This window comes from Falco cherrug, chromosome Z (assembly GCF_023634085.1).
Source record: "Falco cherrug isolate bFalChe1 chromosome Z, bFalChe1.pri, whole genome shotgun sequence".
In the NCBI taxonomy this organism is placed as follows: domain Eukaryota; kingdom Metazoa; phylum Chordata; class Aves; order Falconiformes; family Falconidae; genus Falco; species Falco cherrug.
The window spans coordinates 35,720,152-35,743,231 of record NC_073720.1 but is presented as its reverse complement, the minus strand read 5'-3'; the positions used below and the strand labels follow the sequence as shown (position 1 = coordinate 35,743,231).

Sequence of the window (23,080 nt, the reverse complement as noted above, 5' to 3'; positions counted from 1 at the left end):
ATTCTAAATTCTTCTAAATTTAAAAGGCTAGTAGTATCCTTTTCCTCTAACATTTTTCAGGTTTTATTGTTTACATCTTTGTCCCTAGTTATTTTGTTTCTTTCTCTTGCTTTCTCCCTCTGCCCTCCTCTTCTGCCTTTGTCCCCTCCCTTCCCTATCTTCTTTCTCTACATTTGACCCAGTGCTTTCCTTCATTCTTTCTTTCCTTTGCTACTACCTGTCAGGTGTTTTGCTTCTCTCACATTTTTTTACTCCCTTGAAGTTTTACAAGGGACTGGGATAGCTTTGCAACTTCTTGTACTGACTGAACACTTGAAAAGTCATCACTTTCTCATAAGAAGTGATTTCCCAAAGCATGTCAAGTATTTAAGATTTAGGAAAAAGGAACAACCTGGCGTAAGACCCAGAGTCTTATGTGACTTCAAAAACTGCCTGACCAAAACCCCCAGAAAGCATTAGGAAAATCACAGAAGTGGCAATTTTATTTGGAGAGAATTATGTAGACGTTCTGTTCTCATCTGCTGGGATTCCCTTCCACAGTATTGAATTTGGATGCTGACAGTAATGGAGAATTTACAGAGCTACTAGAGTTATATGTTTCTTTTAGTAGCATTGAATAGTATTACTATCTAATAACTATTAGATACTGCCCTACTTGGTAGTTAGGTGAGTGAGATGCCTTCTGAGTTATCATTTTTGCCAGTCTCCTAGGAAGCATCTGCTTTTCATCTTTGTAGTCCATATTGAATGGAGCCATTGTTTCATAAAAGGGAAGACATTTTAAAATAAAGTGAAAAATATTACCATATATGCTTACAACTGAAAGGTGTATTTTAAACTGTTATACCAACAAGTTTGAATTATAATTTTGAAAAGCAAGAGATTCATATAAATATATGGATACCTGCCAATAAGGGCCTCCAAAAGTTTCAAAGCAGTGGTTATACAGATGAGACTTTCTTTCTGCTATTTAATCAAAAATAGGTCTGAACTTGCTTTTTTACCCCCACCTCTGTCATTCATACCCTCCACACAGCAATGTTTCTCCAGTTCCTCAGCCCTAGTCCTCAGCTGCCTGTCTTTCCAAGTCCAGCAGTTGTTACTAGTGCCTGCCACCAAACCTGATTTTTATTTTTTTTTAGATAGCCCAAATCCCAGCACAGCCATTTCTCCTAAACAGAAGCAAACAGCTTTCAAGTAAGGCCTCTCCTGTCCCTCCCTGTCTAATGAGCTCCTCCTTCCCTCCAAAAAGCCTGCCTTCTGGAAACCGTTCACACTCTTTGCCTCCTCATCTTGTTCTGCTCCCTTCTCAAAGATGTCCTCACCTCACACACTGCTTCATGTCACCAGCCACAGGGCTATGTGACCAGCCTGCCCTGCTCCCCTGGGAAGGGTGAGAATGGCTCTGGGCAGGCTACCAGAAGGTATGTGGTTTGCTGTCTGGGGACAAAAAGCATTTGAGGAAGAGGATGCCTTTGCCTGCAGTGTAGCCCATGGTCCCCGCCACTTCACATTCCCCTGGCTGCTAGCACAAGGTAAATCTCAGGCTTTGTGAACATATTAGAAAAGAGGAGAACATGTTTGGGGCAGGGAAAATGGGAAAAGAGTGGAAGAAGAGCTCAGGCAGCAATAGTCTACATGCAGCTTTTTGGACTTGTCTCCCACATGTACATGGCTGCTCTCCTGCCTCCTCCTAATCTAAGAGTTCCTGCTTTATAGAGCTAATTCTCAGGCTCTCTTCCTGAGCTGTTAATTGTGGTTGAAAGGCAGAGGAATTGAGAAGATACATTAAGTCACTCAGGAAGTCGGTGGAATGGGACTAGAAACAACATCTTCAAACAGTCGTGTGAGGACCTGTTCCTCGTCTTCAGGTTTGGCTTCAGAAGTGCCTTTGTTTTTTTAGCCACTGCAATCAGTAGGTGAAATTTTAGACAAGAAGAAACAGAGGCTGTTTTGAGGACAGAACCTTTTCTTCTGTGCTGGACTGAATTTTTTTACCGTGTGTCACTGGGGCATCTCACAGTACAAGACAAACCCTCGGTCCTGTGCTGCTGGGAGATACCTGGCCTGATTTTATGCAAAATTGCTCAAGTGCTGGAAGCAGTGTGGCCAAATGTGCATGGAGCACTGCTTGGGTTCATTTGTTTTGCAAAGCTGTGGAAAAGAGTTTTAGGAATTTCTGCATGGCATTCTTTCCACTGTGCAATACGGACATCACTGGCCCCCTTCCTGCTGCTGACCCAGCCAGGCAATGAATCAGTGGGTTTTTATCTGAGAAGTATGCTAACACCATGCTGACTGCCACTACCGTCTTCTTGGGTAGTTCAGTCTTTGCTTAGGAAAACTGGGATTTTTCTCTGGACTTGGCATTCTCACAGTCATAAATGGTGCTGATATATATATTTAAAAAAATAGGTGGGAGGGGAAAAAAGATATTAAATGTAATTGGTTTATAACTTCTTTGTAACTGAACAAATCAAGTTCTTTGTTACAAAGACAGGAAAAAGTGCATCTGGGTTGGTAGGTCCTGTGTGACAATGGGCTTCCCTAATCACTGTTTATGTACAGTCTACCATTGAAAAAAGGCTAAAACTTGTAAGTGCTTTTTCCTTCTGTTTTATGTGTTGGTTTTTTTTTTTTTTTTTCAATTTGAAAGGGATTTACATTTATTTAAAGACATTTTTCTAAATTTTACTTTGAATACAAATCATGTCATCCAGTTTTGCCAAAATAAACTTGGCAGCTTACATTTTCTTTCCTTTTTTTTGAGTGCTGGCATGTAATGAATATTAATGGAGCATCACTTCCTGGTTTTTGGCATGATACTTTCTTCATGTAAATACTGCTTTTTGAAATACCAAAAAACAGTGTGTAGTTCAAAGCCTTCAATTAAATTTAGATGAATTGATAAAGAATGTCTGTTTTCTATTTTGTGAGAGCTTGAATGTATTTGTTTCCTAATGAAGATTTTTACTACTTTTTTTAGAACGGTAAGACAAAATAATTCTATGAGTTTGACTACCTTCTTAGCTGCTTAGTACATCTTGTTCTTCTGTGTCTGCATTTAAACCACCAAAGTTAAACCCCTCTTCTTTTTGAGGATTTCACAGCAGCAAGCACATTGTCGGCAATCAAATAATAATAAGGAGAAGTGAGTTAGTCTGGATAAAGTGGAACTGACCTGAATTTGATCCTTAAACTCAAACTAACCACAACTATTCTGGGGTTTGAAAATTTTTTGGGTTTAGAAATTACTATCACACACCTCTGCACCATCTGGCTTTTCCTAGGAGTGGAAACAGACTTATCAACATATTGTAACAGAGTCTGGTTTTGTGGTGTGTCTGGCAGAGTTGTTACCCAAAAACTCTGGAAATCTCACCAGAAGGGCAGCTTTTATGCAATTTCCAGACCAGTTTTCACACCAGAGAGGATTAGGTGGTAAGCGGAGTGGAGAAAGAGTCTGTGCTTGTGGTTGCATCTTGGTTTTACCAATCACTAATTCGTGCTAGGCTAAATGTTGTTTTTAATTATGACCTGGTGGAACTCTCACAAAAATGAGAGAAAAATCTCCCATTTGTCTCATTGTGACTTGAACTTTTCATCATGGAAATCCGCTGGCTGTAATGAGGTGACACATGAGTTTCTTGGAGCTGAATTTAGTCCTCTCTGTGTGTGCATGCTTGTTTTATGCAAGTGTCGTCCATCACGTAGACCCCGAGGTCTAGACAGAGGAACCCATTCCATCTGGCCTGTGCTTTTGTCCCATAGGAGAAAAACGTTGCAATTAAGGTCTGAGTGTGCTGATTTAACTCTTCCTGCACACAGACTGGCGTTTACTATACAGCTGCTCTGATGACGTGTGTGTGTGGAGGTGGATGAAAGCAGAGGCTTCAGGGAATGGCCTTGCAGTGGTGACAGTGGCAGTAAGAACCTATCCAGGAGCTCTCATCAGAGCTGCTGCTGAATTTGACTAGGGAGGAAGGACATGGAGGAACAGCTTAAGCAATGTCTGTGAAGAAGGAGTACTATTGATACCTGCTATGGTAACCACAGGTTTAAGTATCCCTGTGCAGTCCCACTGCATTCGAGCATCAGAATGTAAACTGAGAGCGGAATTTGATCCCATCTGTTGGGTAATAGGCTGATAGCTTTGCACTTCACTCTCTGGGGCTGATACATTTGAAGTGTGCTAGAAAGCAGATACAGTTTGGAAACTACATCCTGATATAATAATCCTCAATTTTATAAGCTGGGGGAAGGGAGATTGTTACTGACAGACTTCCAGGTTACTGTGTTAGGCACTTTTTCATAAAGCTGTTAAAAAAACCTGTGACAGGCTCATTCTGCTTTCAGTGAAACAGGACAACACTCCTATTGATGGCAATGGGAAGAGGCTCTGGGCCAGTGTTTTGCGCACACAGAGCCATTTCACTTTCTACCAGCCTGGTCTGCTTTTTCCACAAATATGCACAGTATATGTATTTGCTGTGAAGCATTTACATATTAAATGGTGACCAAAGTAAGTTTTGTCCTGTAATAAACTGCTGAGTGCTACAACAGGAATCAATACAGGGCTTTGCACAAGCACAGCACATGCACTAAGTACACACACTGGATTAGAGACTGCAGGCTGGTCTTTGCATAGGGAGCAAGAACATTCCCGTTTGCAGAGCCCAGGCTTAGCACTGTGTATGCTGAGTAGCAGTGGGATTACTGTAGCTGGTGCTAGACTTACTGTGATCTAACGCCAGTTTGGCAGAAGGCAAAATGAAAGAAATTTAAACATGCACTGGATATTGTCTTCCTCTAGATATTGGGAGAGACCTCATAAAAGAAGCTGGGAATGCATTAAATGCATTCATGTGACTTCTTTGTCTATGAGGATTTGTGTTGCTTGGTTTTTAAAGGTGCTGAACAGTGGCAAGCAAAATGGATGTTCAGGATCTGATAAATACAAGGTACAAATGAGCACTATGTTTATGCTTGGTATCAAGATAACCTAGAAGGTAAGTGGGTTCACATTAAATGCGTGCAGCTTATTATATAATACATTCTTCTGGATATGGTGGTCTGATCATTCCTGGGACATCTGTATAGCTGCTGTTGTCCTCTGCTGAATACGTGTCTGAATGGATGTTTTATTTCATCAAATAGCTTATTTTCTTAAAAAAAAAAAAAAAAAAAAAAAAAAAAAGAAAAAAAAAAAGAAGAAGAAGAAATTGTAATAGTTCCTCATTAGTTGGTGCTCTTTTCCTGCACTTTCTGCAGAATTCTGAAAGTTTGAGTATGCTGGGAGTATGACTTCCCTTATTCCAGCTCTGAGATACAGGAACAGGTTGTTGCAGCAAAGCCGTGACTACCATTGCCTAGTCTGTCTTAGATCTGTGGATGACCAAGACTTCAGGGTCCAGAAGTAATATTTTAGCATGCATTTCAAGGTATAAATTCACCTGGTAGTGTGAGGGAAGTGGATAGTATCAAAGTCAGACTGGTGACCGCTCCTGTCACCAGTTAAAACCAAAAGAAGTGGAAATTCTAAACAAAATAAAATTGTGTTATTAGGGTGTTGGTTTTCCTTTGGGTGCAGTCTAGCATCTGAATTCTTCTTGTAGATGAAGATAAGTTATTATAAGAGAAGTGATAGGAGAAAAACTGATTCTGTATTTAAACATGAGAGTTCCTGTTTGTCTGTATGAACATGCTTTCCTAATGAATTGCCAGTTGTCTACCCCGCACCCACAATGCAAAACCAGAAGAGGGACATACTGATCTTTGAAAAACAATTTGGTAGTAATTTGGCCCAATTCAGCTACAATTACTGTGAACTATGCAAGACAATAGTACTAACTTCATAAGGTCAGAAGCAGGAACTATGCCAGACAATAGGACTAAAATAATAAGGTCAGAAGCAAGAAATATAGCCTTCCTTGACTACCAGCTTTAATTGTATTGCTCAGGGGCAAGTTACTGTGACAGAAACTGTGGTAATGGGCTGGCAACAGTCCACCACAATGTATAAACAGCTAACAGTTTGATTACATGGAAGCCTTAATCTCAGGACATGCACAAATGAATGCACATTGTGTAAACCTCTAGAAATGGTAGCCATACTGAACATTTCTTACCTAACAGCAATAAATACCCAGGTGTAGCACAGGAGGAAATTCAGTTTGTGGGACTGGTAACATATATAAAAAACAACACTACTGTGGGGTAAGCTTCCTACACTTTGTTGTCCTTCTCCCAGGTCTTGTGCTTAAAATTTGTTTTCTCCTTGCATACTGTTTCTTATATTTTAAACAGATAGAGAATTTTCAGACAGCCATCAGTTTAACAAACAGCAAAGAAAGAAACTTTCTGTTCTCCCTCCAACAGTGCCCCCTCTTTGCCTTCCTCCCTCACTGATGCTGTCACTGAGCTCAGGGTCATTCTGGTGCAGCATCTGTAATTGCTTGTGCCTAAGGTCTTGGACAGATATGAGGAAGTGACAGGGGGAACATCAGCTGTCATCCCAGCAAGCACAATACTCAGCTGGACTCCACAGGTTTTGAAGTACTTCTCCCAGTTTAGGGTTATCTATTCTCCCTTGAAGCAGAGCTTATTCTATAAAGTCAGGTTTTGAGGCATACATTGCAAGCTACTGGATCCTTTACTTTTAGGTTTTGCATTAACATTATTTTTTTTATAAAACTAACACATGTATTCAGCATGGAGGTGTATAGGCAACCAAATCTATTCTAGCCTCACTGTCAGCAGTTTACATTGTGTTGACGCAGGTCACACTGAGGACTATCTCCTTCAACTGCAGCTACCTGGGCTTTGAGCAATCTTCTTTATTTTCTGCCCATGTCCATGTTGCACATAACATTATAAAAATAAGGAGTAATAAGGAAAAATAAAGTTATTTAACAGCAAGAACCACAGAACCTGTGTAGGTACAGAAGGTCCTGTACGCTTTCCAAAATTGAGTCCCAGACTGAAATGAGCACTATAAATTGGGAAATGTCAAAAAATAAGTAATGAGGGTCACTGTTAATGATCTGGAATGCTATTGTTCAATGAAGCCTTTACACATAATTGTCTCACATACAATCTTTTTACACCCATTTATTACAAATGATCTTAGTATTGTAATATTTTATTAAAAATTGTTAAAAACAGGCATTTTTCACTTTTGCATGTGACAATACATAAAAAGGAGCAATTTCTTTTTCTCTGAATCCTTGGGAATTAAGTGAAAGTTGTAACTTGGGAAGAAGAAAGCAGCCCTATTGCTGCATATTCGTTGTGAAGATACTGTTTCTCCCATTTAGAAATGTGACTAGATCTGGTGCCTTCCACCCAAAAAGCCTCTTAGTCTGTAATATATTTTCTCTTGTTTATGTCCACACTGGTTCTGAAATCTAGAAATCCAGTGAAGTTTTAGTACAGCATATGCATTAGGAAATCCAGACTCAGCTTCTATGTAACTCCTGTGCCCACCCTGAGAAAGAAACCACTGTGACAAGGTTGTTACCTTAATTATGATGCACAGGGGTGAAGGTAATTTTAGAGGATGAGTTTGTTACCTCCCATATGCTTTCAACAGAGACTTGCTGACTAAGCACATCCTAAATATTGCATCAGCCAGAGCCGTAAGTGATGCAGCATTTACCTTCTATTCTGTGAAAATGAATTTTGTTCCTGTGAGGAATGTTTATGCTTGTAGACCTGCTGGCACACATATTTCTCAGTCTTTTTCCTTCTAGCATTTTGTAGATTTCACTTTCTCACAGGAATAAGTAAAATCTTTACCATACATACGTGCATTAAGTGTAGTGCCTCTTGTTAGTAACCCTGTTGTAGTCCCCTTCCTCAGTCCGAAGCTCACATTGTACCAAACCCCCTAATTCTGAATGAGAAGGAATCTCTTAAAATTTAGTCACGACCGGATTTCTTTTAGCCAGGAGTGGGGGGTGGGAAGTGATTCCACAGTCATTAACAACTCACTTTTTTACGAAAAAACAATTTAATTGCTAAAAGCAACCATCTCTGGAGAAGAGGGTTACATCTGTGAGAGAGCTACTGCCCAGCAATGAGGAAAACTTCAAACTCATGTAAAATTTCAAGGGTCCTAATAATGCCTCCATGGAAAGCATGTTTCAGGGTCTTACAAGAGAGACCTTCTTCATCACTGTGTTCACAGTTTTCATTCAGCCATTGATTCACCGTTGGTGATTGTGATTAATGATCGACACTGACTTGCACCGTTTCCTCATAATATCAACTTTCTCTACTTGCAGAATGAAGCCTGCGGGTCTAGTGACTTGAAGTGTGACAGTTTTGAGCTGTGAACATGCTACTCCATAGTCAGATAAATATGCAAATGTTTCATGTTACTGTCCAGCCAACACAACACACAAGAGTGGCCTTAACAGAGACAGGCAGGTCTTGTTTCTGCCAAGCTGGATGTTGCAGACTGGTGCATATGCAGCATTTGGCTCAGAGATGCTAGATAAGTGTAAATTGTATTGACAAATCAGTTTTACAATTAATTGATAGATATATCGCTTGCTTTTCTGGCAATTGTGAAGATGTGCCTGTTCACAGGAACTTCAGAAACTGGAATTCTGATAGGATTTTTTGTGTGTAGTACTTCAAGGACACAATGATTTAATTATTTATTGAATTGTGTAAAAAGATTTTTTTCTATCTCTAAAGAGAAAAGTATGAATATATGTAAATAGTGAGGATGCAGTCATTTGCAGAATCAAGTGATATGGTTGACAGGCTTTAAAAAAATGTGTAGAACATAAAAGACCTGGAAATACGCATCTTTTTGTAGGACCTTACTTATCTTGTACTTTGTTCTTTTTTTTAGTTAACATATAACTATGTCTTGTCATTATTATATCAAGGATAAATACTGTCCCTGTGTATGATAGTGGCAGTAGATCTTACTTTGTTTTCACACCCCCTTGGATTAAATTAAATCTGGCTTTGTGTACACTTCAAACATTTTCTGCCAGACACAGTATGTCCTATCTTAGCTGAGCTGGACGTTGTATATTGTAAATCTGTGCAGTTGAAATAGTGCTTTTAAATATGTGTTATAATGATTTAATGAGACATAAATTTGAAGATCAAAACTATTTAAATTTGAAGGTTGTGCAGAGGAAAAGGCCTGGGAGAACAAAAATCTTTTTCTGAGTTCATACATGATATTCTAGGATGGAAACTCCAGCTTTGTACCAGTAGAGGCAGATTTATTCTGTACACTGGGAAAAAAAAACCAGCTTGAATAAAAAGAACAGACTGATAAAGCTTGTGCTTCGTCTTATAAAAGCAAATAAATATATGTATATGATATTGTATTATGTATATATGTATTCTTGAGTATAGCTAAAGGACAACTTCCCATGAAATAAGGCATTCCTTTAGAATTGCTGTAGATTTTCATAATTTTTTTTCAACATTCCTATTGTAACCTACATCAAAAGGGCAGCTATGGTTCTTGTGTCTGGCTATACATATGCATTATAAAAAAGTGAGTCTACTGTAATTACCAGTTTGCAGAGCGAATTCCTGCAGGGTTTGTACTCTCCCCATTAGTAAAAGAGATAAGTTGAAATGTATTAAAATTTCACTGTACAACTGGGAGTTTTTGTTCACAGTAAATGTGGTAATGTTTCTTCAGTGCTTGACTGTTTGTGTTTAAATTTAGGCAGTGTGCCCAACAGGGACAAAATTATAGGATAAAGCTATGTATAAAAGAAAATCCCTCTGAGAAAACCAATAACATTCCCCCACCCCCCCCACCCCCCACCCCAGTTATATATATATAATCATGATCCTTTCTGGCTAAGGGAAAACATTATATCTGTTTCACACTTACTGGAATTCTCTCTCACACACATAAAATGAAGGGATAGAGTATACAAACCTTTGTGCAAAAATTCCATGGCTTTGTTTTGAGGAAGTGTTGAAGAAGCAAAATCTAAAAGATAGATGAATAAAGAAATAGATGTTTGGTGAATAACCTTATGTAATGAAGAGGAAAATGTTCACCTGTTAACCTGGCATTTTGGGGGGAAAGGAAAAAAAAAAAAAGTTGTGTGGTGTGCTTGTTCTAACTTGCTTACAGTATTAGTTTTGTGGCTGATAGGAGTCAGAGTTGGCCACTGAAGAAGCAGTGCAGGATTGAGTCTCTAACTGATTTAAATAGGAAGTTATTGCTTTACATTATAACTTAAAAACATGGTACATGGTACTGACTGTTGATCTTGATGTGACAGAAAATATTACTTTCTTTTTAGAAAATACCCAAACTTTTCTAATAAATTTTGATTCATTGCACTTACTTTCAAAACAATAAAATCTTTCATTATAACTTCCTCATGTAATTTCTATAGAACTCATTTGCATCTTTACTGGCTAAAACGCAGTGCAGTCTAAATCCATTGATTTTTTTGCCAAAATGAAAGCCCATAATTTAGAATCCAGAAAGCAGTGACATCTGAGAAGCTAAAGAAAAGCCTGAAAAGTGAAGTCTTCCTGAAGAGCAGCGTAGACAATAAGCATTGTGTTTGTGGTATTTTTGAAGGAGAATTTCTGAATAAATGAACAGTCTGTCCCCACCTTTCTTATAAGCCCCCTTTTAAGTACTGGAAGGCCACAGTAAGCTCTCCCCCTTCTCCAGGCTGAACAATCTCAGCTCTCAGCCTTATCTTCATAGGAGAGATGCTTCATCCCTTTGATCATTTTTGTAGCCCTCCTCTGGACTTGCTCCAGAGCTGGACACACTGCTCCAGGTGGGGTCTCACAAGAACAGGTTAAATTATTGGTCCAGGGTGGGCAGGGCAGTAAAACTCTTGGAAGCAACTTGCCTCCTGTGCTCTCTAAAGAACCAGCTGTGCCTGCTTGAGGTGAGGAGCTTGGTGGAGCTTAGCAATGTTAATCTCTAGAAGAGTCATGGGTGGAGGAGGTATGTGAGGCTTTTTGCAGGTGCGTCCATCTGCATTGTTGGATACCTGTGCAACACCGGCCATTGCCTTGGCAAAGTGCATGGCTGAACTCCAGTGACTGACAGTGTTGGTTGCACAACATGAATCTGTTTTTCATTTATAAGAATAAATGTCTGCGTTTTCTAACACACTTTCAGGCACAGGGAATCTCATTCTTAAATCAAGCGTATGTTTTTCTTCAAATTTTAAGCAAAGAAGCACTAATCAGTCTTAATTTTTTTGGTGCAAATAACTGTGCTTTTGATGACCAGAAACCTCGGGCTAGTTTCATATGCTATAGAAACACAGGGTGACAATGTACCTGCAGTCATTGTAGAATATCCTGTTGGCAGCACAGTGAGTGGAGCGTGTAGAATCAGGATGAACATGGCCTACAGAAAGTTCGTGGAAAATAACAAAGCTCTTCTGTATTGTATTTGTTTCTCTAGAAAAGTCTAGGTAGCATTCCTTGACCACAGGTTTCCACTTTTGGAAGTATCTAAGGTAAAAGTGAAGAGTGACTCCTAACTTAAATGCAGTATTACAAATGACATTTTATTCTTTTTCCTTCTTTTCTTATTCCCCATTCATCAGCTCTTTTTCAAGAAGAGTTGAAAATGTTTTTCTAAAATACTTGAAAGCTAGGTTGTCCTTACTCCACGAAAAGCTGTTTTATGCTATTAAGAGATTTCTCTCCTGTTAGCATCCTTCCCTCCATATTGTATTAACAACTGTTTTCTTGAATGCCACAGAGAAATATAACAATATTAGTACCTTTCCAATTGTGTTACTGAAAATAAATACAAGTAAGAAACAACACTAATACAGTGTGATGTGAAATTGCTAATAAAGTACTGCAGTGCAGTGAACAACTCAGAAGATACTTGGGTATCTCTGAACGGGAAACCTCATTGCATTGCATGGATGGTCAAGACCATTCAAATGCAAATATATCCCCCCTCACTATTTTTTGTTTTGGGCAATGCATTATTAGTCTATAGGTACTGAACTTAAAAATGGTCATTTATCAGTTAAGGTTATTTTCTCTAGGTGATTCCTGTGTTTAAAATTATTCCTTGACCAACAGCAAACCAACCTAAAGTTGTGTAATTAAAAAATATCTGTTAAAACTTTTGTCCCAAAAGAAGAAACAGTAATGCTTCATGCTTCTGCCTTACTTTCTGTTCTCGTACTCCACCGTGTTCTGTGAGCAGTTCATTAGTCTTATCTGAAAGTGATATGTAATATCATTACCCATTTTTTATAGATCGGGCAGTAAGAAATTGAGTGGTTAAGTAAGTAACTAGTGCCACAGTTGAGGCATTGGCCTCTTTCTGTCCAGTGTTTTGGCTGCAGAATTACCCATATAAAAATTTTAGGTGAGTTTAAATATTGTAATTTTTGTAGCAGAATTACAAGATGGAGACATCAGGTCTCTGCAGAGACAGAAATACTTCTGCACATATACTCTTCATTCTGTAGAAAGAATGGCAAGCACTTCAACCCAAATTTTCCTTTTTTCTTAGAAGTGAAAATATTCTTTAGAAATTAACTTAGGAAGTTATTTCTGTCTATTCTTTCCTAATTTTATTGGAGGGGTTTTTTTTTACATTTTCTGGGTGAGTTTTCTTGGGAAGGAGTTTTTTCTTTTGAAATGAAGTTTACAATCTCATGCATGCACTGTGATTTTTCTGTAATCCAAACTAGTACAGGTTCAGCAATTAAACATTCTGAAGCACAGAGTGAAGCTATAGACAACTGCAAAGGAGCGAGGTGGCTTGCGCAGGCAGGGACTGTACCATTCTTGTTCTTGAAAAACAACAAAATTTTCTTGGTTTTTTTTCATGCTCACAGGCTGAAATGATTAGTGAAGTGTACCCAAGCTCTGACTCAGTGATTGCCTTATAACATTGTAGGCGCAATTATCTCCCAACAATGAATTATGAATCTGTTTGGTGGCCCACAATATCTGTAGTTGTTTTTCTGTCTTGTCAAATGTGTGAGCAGTTCAATAAGGACACAAGCTTGTGGTCTCAAATATAAAAGGCTGTCCTAAAGTCTAGCCCAGAGTGAAACACTGCAGATTTTTTATTGTCCACATCCAAGCTTTGGTGATCTTCTCATTTAGGTATGGCTGTCTATAAATTACAAAAAATTCCTGTCCTGGTTTTGGCTGCGGTAGAGTTACCCTACTTCACAGTAGCTGGTATTGGGCTATATTTTGGATTTGTGCTGAAAACAGTGTTGACGATGCAGAGATGTTGTTGTTACTGCTGAGCAGGGCTTACCCAGTGCCCAGGCCTTTTCTGCTCTTCATTTCACTTTGCCAGCAAGGAGCTGGGGATGCACAAGGAGCTGTAGAGGGGACACAGCTGGGACAGGAGCTGTAGAGGGGACACAGCTGGGACAGCTGGCCCCAACTGACCAAAGGGACATTCCATACCATATGATGTTATGACATAATGCTCAGCAATAAAAGCTGGGGGAAAAAGAAGGAAGGGTGGGACATTTGGAGTGCTGATGTTCATCTTCCCAAGTCACCATTAACACGATGGATACCAGCTTTCCGGGAGATGGCTGAGCACCTGCCTGCCAATGGAAAGTAGTGAATGAATTCCTTGTTTTGCTTTGCTTGCATGCACGGCTTTTGCTTTCCTTGTTTGAATGTCTTTATCTCAACCTGTGAGTCTTCTTACTTTTACCCTTCTGTTTCTCTCACCCATCCCATCAGGCAGGAGTGAGTGAGTGGCTGTGTGGGGCTTAATTGCTGGTGGGGGTTAAACCACAATCCTTATAATACCAAGTTTACTATAGGCAGGTCACATTGTGCATTTCTTAAATGTCCATATGCAAATGGACCTCCTTTTGGTATTAATTTAAAACACACTCTGTTGTACTGCTGATCTGCTAGCTATTAAAAATAGTATAATTTCACTGGGATCTCCTCACCATTTACACAGCAGAATTTTTGCTGTGGTCTTTAAAGAAATACTTAATTGACCAGAGAGAAAAAAAAAGTATTTGGATTCCTGAAGAAGTAAGGAAGCGGCAGATTTTCTAAAAGCTGCTTGCAGAGCATATAATATGCACTCTGGAAAAGAAAGAAAAAAAAAACCCAACCTAAAACTGTAGTATGGTACAAACCTGTGCAGAGTAATAGTGTCAATTTATATAGACAGTTTTTATCTTCTTCGCTTTATAACCAAGAAAAAGTAAGTAAAACTTAATGACAGAGGAGACCTGCTGGAACACTTGCAGGACTTTAGCTGTTGTCTGCTGCTTCATTTCTTTTTTGTCATGAGTCAACATACAGCAACAGAACAGTGGATCTCTGTTTCTCATCAACCTTTTGCTTGTTAACTTCATTTTGATGTGCCATCATGTCTTCAGACCAACTACTGTATGGCTTTAAAGTATTATCCCAATGACAGTGTTTTTTACTTTCAATGAAATATGAGTTCAAAATTAGGTATTGGTTATAATATAGAATTAAAACTAACAATGGAGAGAAAAGTTTGTATTTAACGCGTTGGGTTTGGGTTTTTCTTGAAGTTGAGAGATAAGCTGCATAAAGTGCTTTTTGCTTTTACTTTTCCAGTGCTTCCCATAATTTCACACAAGTATTTCATTTATTGACATACACCACCAGAACTATTTATTGTTTTTAAAATCATAAACAAGATAAGTTATTGTCAATTAAATATGGAAAGGTCTTCCCCTTATTACTAAAAAGCACAGAACTTGTGAATTACCACATTATAAGAAATCTAAATTTTAAGTATAAATGTGTGTTTATATTCCCTGGCATTCTTACTAATACGTTTGTGCAGAGTGCATACTCACACAGAGTAATGCAGCTGTAAGGAGCTGCATGTATGCACCAGTTTGCTGGTTTGGACTTTCACTAAAAAGATTTCATGAACACTGGACCGAATCATCATCAAGCCTCATGCTCCTGTGGTTGATAACAGTGGATTTAGATTGTGTGAGCTCTGTGGGTAACGTGTGTGATAGATGCTTTAGACAGGTGGAACTTCTGTGCAAAGTGAGTGTATCTGACTCTTATGTACTCAGGTTCACAGTGATCCCCTATATCATAGGTAGATTGATAGGAGACATTTCTTAAATGTCTTTTTTTGTATGTGAGAAAGATGGGACAAGGACATTAAGAGCAAGTCTCTGTTAACACTGCCCACTGCATAGAAGGATGTAGCTGGGACTTCAGGAAGAAGCTGTTTCACCACACAGGACTCTTGGAGCCTTGTCACAAGTTAAATTAAGAATTTTTGTTAGATTTACTATTAAAACTCAGAATAAAGGAAGATGCAAAATCTGTCTCCCCAGAATGTTGAATTATTTTAAACTGCCTCCATCTTTTGCAGTTGCCTGTAAGAACTCCAGAGGAGGAATGATACCTCTTCTATAGGTGTTCTCCTCATCGCCCGTACTGTGATCCCTTTCATGATAGGTTATTACTTCTTATCTCTTGGAAGCTCTGCAAAACAGCTAGACATTGATTTTCCATTATGGCTATAGGCTGTTCCTGTTAATATGTGAATAATGTTTACTTGTTAGATATAATTAAGTCACCCAAACTATGTTAAATTAATATCCTTGGTCTAGAGGAAAGCCATAGAAGTCAGGTCTAACATCTTTTAATGTTAGTCATACAAACATGTATAGGTGTATTAGACCACATGCTTTAATACTAGACAAAGTTCCCTTCTTTCTGCATTACACTTTATAGGAAGATCTCAAGGAAATCAGCAAGATTCTTCTGAATGTTTCAGTGTCAGTTATAAACCCATTCATTTATTCTTGTATGTGTGTGTTTTCTTTTTAAACCTTAATAGCATTACTTCAGGATTTAAAGAATCAGTCGTGTAACCTGTTTTAAATGATTCTACTGAAATCCAGTCAGTTTCCTCCGCAAGTCCTTAAGGGCCACTAATTTTGGTAGAAATGCAAGGAACGTCGTGTTAGAAACTCAGTGGAAGGGATGTATAAAAATGTCTGAGAGCTCCTCTGTTATCTGCAGACCATTGACACGGTGGAACATAATGACACTTTTAACCGTTTCACTGCTTACTTGAGGACCTTAACCTGCAAGTTGTCATCCAAACACGTTTGCCTATCAGCTGGTGCAGGGGGGAGCCTGTTACTTGCAGATTTTAGTGTTTTTCTCACTGTGCAAGGTCACTGGTTTCTTTTTCTTTCCTTCTGTTTTCTTTCTATCTTTCTCAGAGGAGTTTCTGAGTAAAACCTTAGGAAAAATTTCTGTTTCTTTCTGTACAAAATAGTGTAGTACACAGAGACCTATTATGTAAATTTTTAGCAGTATATTGTGAAGGCAGAATTACAGGAGCATTTTCTGGCAAAAGTTTAGCATTGCTACACCTTTGGTTTTTTATATCTACTTTTTAACAGATTTGAACAATGGCTACAATATTTAGCTGCTGCAAACTTACCCAGGATCTCTGTATTATCCCTACTCCCCTCCCCACCCTTTCAAACTGAGCAGTGACAGATGTCCAACCACAGTTACACCGATCCACACTTCTACCTACAAGCACACCAGCTACTGTGCATTTATCTTCCCTGTACCTTTAACGTCCTGCCACCGAGGAATGGAGAGGCTGCATTACAGCTTTGGATTCTTAAGTGAATCTACAGAACTTTCATTGCCCACTGCCATTCTGGATCATTCCCAAGACTGTTCCACAAACTGTCAGTGAATTGTATGTCTAAGTGAAGTAGTATTGAAAACCAGAAGAAAGATACGGTTAATAATTCAGATACATATCCTTGCAAGGCTCAGTATGTATGTCGGTTGCATTGTGAAGGTCTTTAAAGACAATGCTTTCTTTCATGTTAATGAATGTTTATATTCCATCCATATATATAGGAATACACACTATTTGTGGCATCTTGAACCTTCTCTCCACCAAGTTATGTTGGTTTCATGTTGGATGTTAGTGATCTGAGGTAGTTACCATGATTCTGGACTAAGTAAAGTGAAAAATAATCTTTGAAATAATGACTAAATTCTGCTTGTGATTTTCAATAGCCTCCATCACTGCTGAGTGACTCACAATTTATGTTGTATATATTGTGACAAGACAACAACACTTTACTATCGTTGTATGTAGTTACTGTTTAAGGAATGTAGGCATCGGGCTAATATAGTAATTTGCCCAAGATCGTGCCAATGTGAAGAAGCATATGAGTTTTTCCAGTCCCAAATGGGCATCCTGCAGCTTGAGGGGTCATTCTCAACACTCAGAAATACGGGAGTCTTGGTGATGGGATGGAAAACAACAAAAACCAGATTACAACCTGGCATCAACACACCTTTTGCAGAAGTGGCCAGGTAAGGCCAGGCTGAATGTTTTGGCCATGCTACTTGGAGTTGGTCAGGCCAATCCGTATTAGTTTATAAAAATGCATAGCTCTTTTTGAAGACCTTTCAGATTTAGTTATTTGATGGTCAAGCTGACATTTTCACGTTTCTGAAAAGATTGTGTAATTTGGGGGGGGGGGGGGGGCTATGTATTAAGGATAGAAATCTTACTAACTAGTTAATCTCCTTCAACTCTTTACACTACCAAGACACTCTTTAACTCAGGGAAGAGGAAAGAAACATGAAACCTCAAAACTTGCCCCCCCCCCCCCCCATCTTATAATTTATAATGGCTAAATGGATCATTTTTGAATGTGTGTAATAAAACTCACTCTCAGGCTGAAACATTGTATTTCAGGTTCAAGCTGAATCCAATTTTTACAGGCAACCTGTTAACCTCTAGGCCAAAAATAGGTAGGGTTCTAATGGAAATGCTGATGAGCCTTAATAAAGCAACTCTGCCAGATGACACAGTTTGATCTAGTATGTGTACATACACTATATTACTCCTATTATACATACTGTAAGTGACACGTGAACAAGACAAAATAACATCAAATACAATAAGTGTGTGTCACATTGGTACAGAAATTTTAAAAAGGTGGTGAACGTGAGAAAACCTTTTATGGTAAAATAAGAATACCATTTTGTAAGTCCTTCTTCTTGCAGTACAATTAATTACTGAGTTCATTAATTAATGAACATATTAGAGAAGGAACACCATTACTGACCAGTGGAGACCTGATATATTACTGAGTCAATAAACTATTGAACATGAAACAGGACCTTTCAGGAGAATTTTTTTCTCATAACCCACAAACACATATATTATTCTTGCACAGTCAGCACTTCTTTTGGTACCCTTATATTTCATATTACTAATTCTTTTAATCACACATACATACAGCAGTGTTTTATAACCTAGCTAATGAGTAATTGGACAGGTGACATTGGGACTGAGGCCCTGAAGTGTCAGGCATAATAAAGCAGGGTATTTCTTTTCCCCACTAGGTTTTTGATTGTAAAAGATAGTAAAAGAGCAGACAGGATAGGAGGGAGAAAGGACTGTTGTGCCAGAAATATGTCAGAGAAATACAGATTTTAAGTGGATCCCTGAACTATGCATGGCTTTAAATTGCTGTCTGATGCAGATAAATAAGTAAAGAGATAAAGCATTTAAAATAACTCTGAACCTTTTTCATTGTCAGCAGCCAAGGAGTTTAGCTTGGCCAAGCTAGAGTTGGGTGTGATTTTCTTTAAGTCAATATAGTTAAGGTAATTTTTTTTTTCTGGTAGGGAAGGGTGAGGAGTGGGAGAGAGTCTGAGGCTGTGTCTGTCTGTGTGTCTGTGTCTCTCTGTGTCTGTGTGCCTGTGTGTTAGCTGTTTGGAAAAGGCAAGAGCCTTCGTAATGCTTCAGTATCTCAGTGGCCATAGGTAACAAGCACCCTTCCCCCACCTTAGCCCCCAAGTAATCATTGATTGCATCTAAATCTATAGAGATATCTTTTCCTGGCAGCTCTGGTAGTTACAGTAGATTGTTAATCTGTGAATGATCAGAATAAGACTCTCTGTCTCAGAAATCTTCATGCAAATTACATCTAAATGCATGCCATAAATTTATTAGTAGCAGTTTGAAGTGCACAGGTCATCTTCTACACTATTTAAAAACATATGTCTGTTACACATTAAAGAGAGTCTCATTCAATTTATATTCACTTTTCTAGGGATGTAGATAGCCCCTGTCAAAGTAAACCTGTGTAATTTCTGAAATAATTTTAAAAAGGGGGATGAGCTATTAATAAGATGTATTATTTAAGCAAATTTTAGATTGCTGCACGGGACTGGAGTTTTAGCATTGCTGCTTTGAAATAGTTTCATCTTTTACATGTTTGCAAATAGGGAGAGCTAAGAGGTAGAGGGCTATGCCTAGATGTTGGAGAAAGTGATGGGTGCAAAGGAAACTTACAGGATGTTTTGTGAACCAGTGCTATTCTTGCACCTTGATCACTTTATCCTATTTTGGGAACACATCAAATACATGATTCCTTTTTGTAGTGGAGCTATATCTTACGTGATCCCCAAAAAGAAAATGAGAATAACCTTTGGATATAATGGGGGAAGGGTAAAGAGATCTGTAGTTTTTCTTTTTGCATGTTTTTTGTTTCCTCATTTTACTCTTGGTTTTAATCAAGCTGATATGCTGCTATGATAAAACATCACTAGTAACTTTTTCCTTCAGGCAGTTGATGCAAAACAAAAAAATTTGTGGAACACCTACAGAATCCTCATCCTGCCACTTTTTTTTTTTTTTTTATCCCCTCTCCTAAAGGAAATAGAACAATTCTTTTAAAGACTTTAGGAATGTATTCATCTCCGTGGGACAACAGATTATGTTATTATTGAATAAGCATTTTGGTTGTCATTGCTCAGGGATACTGCTGTATGTTTTTGAAAGAAAAGTAATCTCTACTTAAAAGAATGAGCAATGCTTTGAATGTTAGAAGGCTGGTTTTTGCTGTACAGTTAATACCCTTCTAGCCTTCACAACAAATTTGTACAAGAAGGAAGAAAAACATTAATATTTGTTTTTTGTTTCTTTTTCCAGGCCATCCGCTGTACACTGGTAAATTGCACATGTGAATGTTTTCAGCCAGGGAAGATTAACCTGAGAACCTGTGATCAGTGTAAACATGGCTGGGTGGCACATGGTAAGAAATGTCAGTTCTGGGCTTGTCTTCTCTATTCTGTCCATCTTTCACAGTATTTTTAAATAATAAAAGCTGAAGTGATATAGACAGTAGTGATATCTATTTGTACATGCATGTGTGTGCACTCTAGGTTTGTGCATGTGTGTGTATGCACATGCTTTTATTTCAGAAATTTCTAGGGTAAAAAAGCAAGAGTCTATTATTCTGGCAATAGCATCAAGGGCCACTGGAGTTCAACAGCTTGTGTACAGCTCAAAAAAATATTCTAGTCTCTAGAAAATGCAGAAAGTTTATAGTATGGTTGCACAGCAGAGCTTGTATTGCAAAGGAGTGTCAGCCAGTAAGTCACTGAGCTGAATGGAAATGCAAAAGTATCAATGTCATACTGTCGGGGCTTGGATGTCAGAATGAAATGATTGTATCCTACATGACTCAACAAAAGTGTGCATATACAATCTGTGAGTTGAACTTCTCTTCCCATGTTTAAGTAGCTAAAGAAAGAAATAAGGGATTAGAATGCCCAGATCCTATATAAAGGCATCAAAATACACTTAAGACCTTTCATTTTACTTATCCTTTACTGGTTTTTGTGTTTGGTGGTTGGTTGTTTTTTACTTGACAATATTGTTAAGCTATGCATGAGAGAGAAAGAAGGAGCTGTACACGTAACTGAAAGCAAAAAAGGAGGATTCCTAAAATGGTTTAATGAAAAGAAAAAAAGGAGGGTGGGTCGGTGGGTTAGGAAAAAGACAAAGATTAGTATGTTTGCAGAAGAATTTAGTGTTGGAGATTTCTTCCCATGAACTAGGCTGTTGGCACAGTCTTCACCCGCCCCCCCCCAGATATTCAGGGGGTTATATTCTATAAATTCTGTTATATTTTGATGAGGCCTGGGGTGGAAGCTTAGTACTTCCCTCCTAAGATGCACTTGATCTCTATTTATTTAGTTCATGTCTGCGTGTATTTGTGCCTGAGTATGCTGACATCTGGCAAGTGTGAATGCTTCAACAAATTCAACAGTGCAGACTGCCAGAGGAGGTTTTCAAACATTCACATACATGCAAAGGAAAGCAGGAATGCAGGTACCATGCAGTCCTCTGTCACTGCATAGTAATATATAGCCTGCCTAGAAATACACTAACAATGCCAGTCTGGTAGCTGGTTGCAGATTTATTATATACTAGATTCTCTAGGGACACAACTTATTTTTGCTCCGCTTATTTCCCAGAAAGATATCTTCAGTCACAGTATAACCAGACTTACATTTCTTGGAAGGATCGCTAAATCTCACAAAATTTGTATACTTCAGGCATGCTTCAGACTTCCTGTAGAATCAGCACCTGAGGTTTTGCTGATCCACAGGTAGGGAAGACTTACCTAGCTATTTTCCAGGTTGAGGAATAGAAATTTGGAGTGTAGCACTTAGATTCTGGCATATGGGCATCCCGCATTTTCTTTTTAACAGGTACATCTTAGAAAAGTGTAATCAGATTTCCTGATAAATTCTTCCCTGTGAGATGGTTGAATTCGAAATCAGAATATATGGAAATAATCTGAGAGTACCACAGAATGTATAATAGAAATGTCTCTGTTTTACAAATCCAGAAAGCTGAAAAGTGAATGTGAGGTTAGGGTTACACCACCTGCTCCCATACCTCAGTGCTTAACATTCCAAATAGAAAACTTAATACAGCTATATATTATTAGAAAGTGTTTGTTTTACTACTGCACCAAGCAAAGAATGCTCTGATTTATTTTTTTTTTATTTTTTTAGTACACTTTGTGTACATTCATCTGGCGTATTTACATTTTATGGCAAAGCAAGACAAGTCAGATATATGTTTCATATACATACTTAAAGCATAGCCTTATAAATTACTTCCTGGAGACTATGATGCATCTGCTTCAATTCTTGATCTTAGATGTGTTCCAGGATTTTGACGGCAGCATTCAGGAGACAGATCAATTCATTGCACTATAGCACCTGGATTTCAAAATGACTGAATCAGGTTGCTGTTCAGAAGTGATTTTCTTTAAACCGTTACCACGGTACTTTTAGAAATTGTTCCTTGAATGCAAATAGTATTTTCTGCTGCTTTAATTAAAGGGTTTCCTTCTGATTTTTATTAATGAATTTCAACTCAGCTACTTGACACATGATGTAGTGCTTTACTGAATGTAATTATCAAAGAATAGGTGTTTCCAACAGGAAGTACAGTGCTTACTCAGTTCTGATAACCTAGAATCATAATTAACTGAACAGATCAAAAATAGCTTAGAACTGCAGTCTTCTCATGCTGTATTTGACTAATCTGTACAGAGTTAATTCATGTTAATAACAGCCATTTAAAATGTTTGAATTCTTGGAGTGAGGAGGAAAGGGCATTCAGCCACCACAGTATTACTGCATTTAGCAAATGCTGGCCTATTTTCTGGTTTTTCTGCTTCCATTACTTCTCATTTTTTTCTCTGCTCTCCTAAAATGGGCTGCACACATTGCTTGGAAGGAAAGGTTTCCTACAAGTTCAGTTTCTTCTGTCTGGAGTTGCCAAAGTAGGATTGTCAATATATGAACAGATTCATCAGAGAAGTTCTTCTGTGGCAAGATAATGCTTCTGTTGGCAAAAGTGCAGCTTATCAAGTTTTGACCCTGCACCCCTGTGCTGCAGTGGTAGTCCTGCCATCAGTGTTTTTAAGGCTGAAGCCAAAAGCTGTGTAGACCATACCAGTGCTCTCTAGTACTGCTGTGCATAATGGAGAATGGGTTATTGCTGGTGTGAATCTCTGCTATTTTAAGGGATTTGGATAACTAGACTGTTTCGATTTGTTTGCAGCTGAAGTCTGGCTTTTATATTGTCAGCTTTGGTGGGAATTTATTTTTTAAAACAAAAATAAATGGTTTAAATTGGATAAGCCATTTCCTAGGCCTCAAGCATGCAATCAGATAGCAGTTAGATGTTTTTCCTTCTATTTTTTTTTATGGTTAA

The 23,080-nt window shown here is 38.3% G+C and overlaps 1 protein-coding gene across 1 annotated transcript in view; it reads left to right on the top strand.

Annotated features, from left to right (window-relative positions):
* BNC2 (basonuclin 2) overlaps nt 1-23,080 on the top strand; it is a 237,177-nt gene that overhangs the window by 97,901 nt on the left and 116,196 nt on the right. Inside the window, exon 2 of the mRNA XM_005441022.4 lies at nt 19,991-20,093. Within this exon, the coding sequence (XP_005441079.3) occupies nt 19,991-20,093 (103 nt within the window). The remainder of the gene's footprint in view (nt 1-19,990; nt 20,094-23,080) is intronic.